The following is a 5,287-nucleotide window of genomic DNA, read 5'->3' on the forward strand; positions in this document are numbered from 1 at the left end:
ATGTCTCTGAGTATTGCACACCTTGTGCTTTTGGGCACTCCAGTGATGTTGCAGCTCTGAAATATGGCCAAACTGGTGGCAAGTGGCATCTTGGCAGCTGCACGCTTGACTTTTCTCAGTTCATGGGCAGTTATTTTGCGCCTTGGTTTTTCCACACGCTTCTTGCGACCCTGTTGACTATTTTGAATGAAACGCTTGATTGTTCGATGATCACGCTTCAGAAGCTTTGCAATTTTGAGACTGCTGCATCCCTCTGCAAGATATCTCACTATTTTTGACTTTTCTGAGCCTGCCAAGTCCTTCTTTTGACCCATTTTGCCAAAGGAAAGGACGTTGCCTAATAATTATGCACACCTGATATAGGGTGTTGATGTCATTAGACCACACCCCTTCTCATTACAGAGATGCACATCACCTAATATGCTTAATTGGTAGTAGGCTTTCGAGCCTATACAGCTTGGAGTAAGACAACATGCATGAAGAGGATGATGTGGACAAAATACTCATTTGCCTAATAATTCTGCACTCCCTGTATAACTATTGCAGGGTAACTAAGGGAGGATTCAGGGTCACCTGATCCAGCCCTAACTATATGCAAAAAGGAAAGTTTTAAGCCTAATTTTAAAAGTAGAGATAGTCAAAGCATTTAGGCATGTCGATATAATCAAGGTGGTGCCTGCTGGAGGTCAAACCGAGGATCAAAAAATGAAAAAAAGATGAGTAAATGTGGCATAATTGTTGATGTCAAACCAGCGGATCTGAGTATTTCAGAGACATACTGATGTACTGAGATTTTTCTGCACAAACATCTCCAGAGTTTATGGAGTGGTCTGAAATGAGAAAATTATTCAGTGTGCTGTAGTTTTCTGGGTTGAAATCCTTTGTTGATGTCAGAGGAGAATGGCTAGACTACTTCAAGCTGATAGGAAGGCAACAGAACCCAAAATAACCACTTATTACAAACAAACAACTAAGATCATGAAACTGAAGCTATATTTTGCACAAAAAGTGTCAGACGGATTCGTGCTGTGGTTACAATGACGCAGACGCTGTACCAGTCTGAAGGGTGAAGAGACAGTTAAACATAAAAGTGAATCTCTTGATTTACCGGTCGATCTCTGTCCCCACCCTAACCTATGGTCACAAAGTTTAGGTAGTGACCAAAAGAATGAGATCATGGATACAAGCAGCGGAAATAAGCTTTCTCTGAAGGATGGCTGGTTTCTTTCTCCCTTAGAGATAGGGTGAGGAGTTCAGCCATCCAGGAGGGGCTGAGAGTAGAGCTGCTACTTCTCCACATCGAAAGGAGCCAGTTGAGGTGGTTCAAGCATCTGATAATGATGCATCCCAGGCACATTCTGTGTTAGGTGTTTGTGGAAGCAGGTTTCTTTTCTGTTGTGTTAATCACATCAGGGATGTAAGTCCTTAGGTGACGGCCAAGCAGAAAACGAGGTAATAATTCTCTCTGCAAGGGAGAAGGTATAGCCCCCCCCCCCCTCCCCAAGAGGGGCCAACATGTAAGAGTTTGTGGAATGTTCTTTGTCTCTGTCTCTGTGTATAAGATGTAAGGGCGGTGGCCACAATTCAGAGATGGTCCTAGTGTTTCACTGGGATGCTCTCTCCTGGACAAGCTGGAGGAGTTGGTTGGTGAGAGGGAGGTCTGGGGTTCTCTCTTTAGGCTGCTGCCCCTGCCAGCCACCGATAAGTGGAAGAAGATGGATGGATTGATGCAAAACTGTTCACGAAGTGAAAGATATCGAGCTACATTCCAAGTCATACTAAACTTTTTTTTTATCCCTTTTGAAGGCAATTTGATCCATAGTGTAGTGATTTATATGTTTAACTGTCAAGCAAACAATCCCTGGTTCAAGCTTGAGAGAAAACGTAAATCCTTTGAGGGTTATGTCATGAAGGGTGTCTAGTGTAAAAATCTGCCGAATCAACTCTATAATGAATGGTTAATGTGGGTAATGTAGTTAAGAGTAGCTTTTTTTTTTTTCTTTCAAAATTTCTAGACTACACCTAATACCACTAGGTAGCAATAATGTACCAATGGGCAATAGGCCCTGCACTTTGAGTGGTCTGTCCACAGTGTTTCCAAATGGGACCCAAAGGGACAAGTTCGGAAGACAGACAGACATGTCTGTCTTCATGCATGTGCTAATATTGGTCAATTTTGTCAGCAATTCTTAGCCTTGTTCTGTTTTCTATAGCAGTGTGTTTGCAACAGATAATCCAATTCAACTAGGCAGATGTAATCCCTGCTAGAGAGAATGTGTGATTCTCATACGCTGCATTACTGGGACTATTTTTTAACCTTGGTTGTTCCATTTACTCTTATATTATAAGGGATATGGGTTACAGCCATTCCTCTAACACCATTTGCATATAATGTTGTTTTTTGCACAGTCAAAGGAGCATTCAAGAAACATTTCACTGTGTGTTGTGCTCGTATGACTATGCATGTGATAAATAAAGAATTTTCTGGGATGCTTAGGACTCATATTGCACTGCTGAAAATAGTTTATTTTGATGCATATGCTGTTTTTTTTTGCAAATTTGCATTATAATATTTATTTTCGTTTTTGCTGCAGTATATAAAAATTGGTGTATTTCAGAAATAATAATATGAAGACACTTAAAATAAATTTCCTGTGGTGGGAAACTATTTTGTGCAACTTTTTTGTATTTACAGTTTTGAGGGATAAGCCTCTTAAATTTCTCTAACTAGAAATATATGTTAAAAAAAAACAATTTTAATTCTTTTTGTAGTTTATTGCACTTTGTTGCAATTTATGTAAGTACTATGCACTTAATGCAGACATATTATTAAAATTTGGGCTATAATGGTTGTACTGATGTACATCAACTTGAAATGCTCCCAAAAATGGCTCCACAACATGTAAAAATATAATATGAGCTCTGGCGAACTTGGTTCTATGGTAAGCCCAGGTTAGGCCTGGAAGTATCCCCACAGTAGCAGCTAGGTGCAGTTTAGGACATAATGGCTTCCGGGTAGCTATGCTATGGGGACGTGAAAGGGATTGCTCGTTGTGGCATTTGACTGTATGGCGCACTTTGTTATATTTTCGCTTGGGTGATACTTTTATTTATTCACATCATGTAAAATGTAATAAATAAATTATAAAATACAAAAACCAACTATTTGCATTTCAACTCCTAACTATTTAAATTTCAGCTTTTTCCTTTTAAACAAATTTAAAACAACACAAAACACTGCAAACCACAACACAATAAAATATAAATTAAAATATGCAAAGCAAAAAGATGCACATTCTCTGTCATATGGGCTTGCATGAATAAAGTTTCTGAGTCCTTTATCATCTGCAACTGAAAATAGTTGTGGATGATTACTGGCATAAGTAATTTGAATGCTAGTGTTCGTGGAATTGAAGTGGTCAAAAATGCTTTTTTTCCCCTCTGTAATTAATGCAGTAGATTACCACATGGGCCCATTTCCTGATTTAAAGCAGTTTACTGGAGCAGGGTTCATAGTCTTTTTATAGTATGTTGGCCTCACAGGAGTTATGCTTGAATATCTGCAATGTGATAATAAGTTTAACAGCATTTCTAAACCAGGGGTAAAACAGGGCATAGATCAAAGGGTTTATACAAGAGTTAAAATAAAAGATAAAGATCACAAAAGATGTAGCTGGATCATTGACAGCATTTTTATCAGTGAGAGAGTAGCAATAAAATGGACAGTAGCATGACAGAAACACAACTACAAGAACCCCCAGAGTCCTGGCTGCTTTCAGCTCAGATTTGTTTGTTTGATTCAATGAACGCTGAAGTGTGACAGCCGTAACATGAGAGCGCATGGCACGAGCCTGAGACACAGCCACCACAAATACTCTCATATACAGAACTATGATGACAGAAACTGGAAGAATAAAAAATAAAATAAGGTCAACCATTCCAGCAAAATCACTGATGACAAGCACACACTCACCATAACAGGAATTATACCTGCCTGGTTCAATCAGCATTTCTTGCGTATAAAGACTGCAGTAGAAAGTTGAATAAAACCAACACAGACAAACACTGAGTTTGACTCTTGCCACAGTAATTCTCGTGGAGTAATGCAGAGGGTCACAAATAGCCACATAACGGTCAATTGATATAAGAACTATGTTCCCTATTGAAGCACAGGTAATGTTTACAGTCAGAAAAAAATAAACAGAACACATAAGATCACCAAGTACCCAGCACGTCATGCTTCTAAGGATTTCTGCTGGCATCAGCAAGAGACCCATGAGAAAGTCTGAGACAGCAAGAGAGAGCAGGAGGATGTTGCTGGGTGTGTGAAGCTTCCTGAAATAGAACAAAAAAGAATATATTAGTAATTTTAAAATGTAAAAAGGTCCATTATTAAGACTGTAAGACAAAGACATTAAGGTGTATAAAAATTAAATATTGTGGTTTAAATTGACCAAGAATGTGCCAAATTAATTTCAATTTAGATAATAAATCATGGTGTTAAACTTTTTAAATGAAGATACAGTTTAAGTTTTAGAAACATTATATGTGCCTGAAGTAGGAGACTGAGATGATCACGAGAAGGTTTAGAGCAGCAGTGAGCAGAGAGATGCAGGACAGGACAATGTTCAGGAGCACAGCTTTGGACCAGCGAAGCGTCGGCTTCCTGCAGGAGCTGTTGAGGAGTTGTGGAAAACAGAGCTCAGCTCCTTTCTGTATCTCCATCATCAGACAACTACAACCTCTGCAGCTCTCTGACCTGATCTCATTATTATACAGCAGATTTATCTCTGCGTCTGATCTGTCTCCTCCTCTCATTCATGCTCTGTAGAATTCGCTCCTATTTCTCTCTGCACAACCTCTTGGACTGTCATACACCTAATTTATTTTGTTCAACCTCTCTTTCCTTTGCTCTGCTGTGCCTCTTTTTCTCTCTCCCAGTCCTCTCTCCTGTTATTTCTGTCTTTCTCTCATGTGGGCAATTTTGATTTCTTTGCATTTGCTTCACCTGTGGAGTTCCTGCTCCACTCCAATTTCACTTCACCTATTGTATTCTCAAATGCAACTTTCACTTGGTGAACATAATTTGTTCTTACAATAAACTATTAGTAAACTGGCTGAAGGGAGCAATCAAAGTGAAGAAGGGGACCTATCAGGGTTAGTCTGTGGACCTCATCCCTAATATCCAATCTCTAATATTCCTCTAATATCTCTAGTAGTTGGTGCATTGTCCCAATTGCCATCTCCATCTGAGAGAGCACAGACCTTCCTCTTTTCTGGTGGCTGC

The 5,287-nt window shown here is 39.4% G+C and overlaps 1 protein-coding gene across 1 annotated transcript; it reads right to left on the bottom strand.

Annotated features, from left to right (window-relative positions):
- Positions 1–3,521: 3,521 nt before the first annotated feature.
- On the bottom strand, positions 3,522–4,728 carry LOC146690378 (trace amine-associated receptor 13c-like). Its single transcript, XM_085434942.1, has 2 exons — positions 4,553–4,728; positions 3,522–4,335 (listed from the first exon to the last, which is right to left on the bottom strand). Exons 1-2 carry the CDS (start codon positions 4,726–4,728, stop codon positions 3,522–3,524), a joined length of 990 nt encoding a protein of 329 aa, XP_085291068.1.
- Between the last annotated feature and the right edge of the window lie 559 nt (positions 4,729–5,287).

The sequence above is a fragment of the Copadichromis virginalis genome, linkage group LG16 (assembly GCF_057382275.1).
Source record: "Copadichromis virginalis isolate Kocher_CV1m ecotype Utaka linkage group LG16, C_Virginalis_male_GT1.1, whole genome shotgun sequence".
Lineage (NCBI taxonomy): Eukaryota > Metazoa > Chordata > Actinopteri > Cichliformes > Cichlidae > Copadichromis > Copadichromis virginalis.

Bases quoted from the DNA above. Each gene is read 5' to 3' on its own strand.
- LOC146690378 (XM_085434942.1), bottom strand. From the start codon at position 4,728: ATGATGGAGATACAGAAAGGAGCTGAGCTCTGTTTTCCACAACTCCTC. The intron at 4,336-4,552 runs GCACATATAATG...GTTCTATTTCAG, and splicing joins ATCTCAGTCTCCTACTTCAG to GAAGCTTCACACACCCAGCA.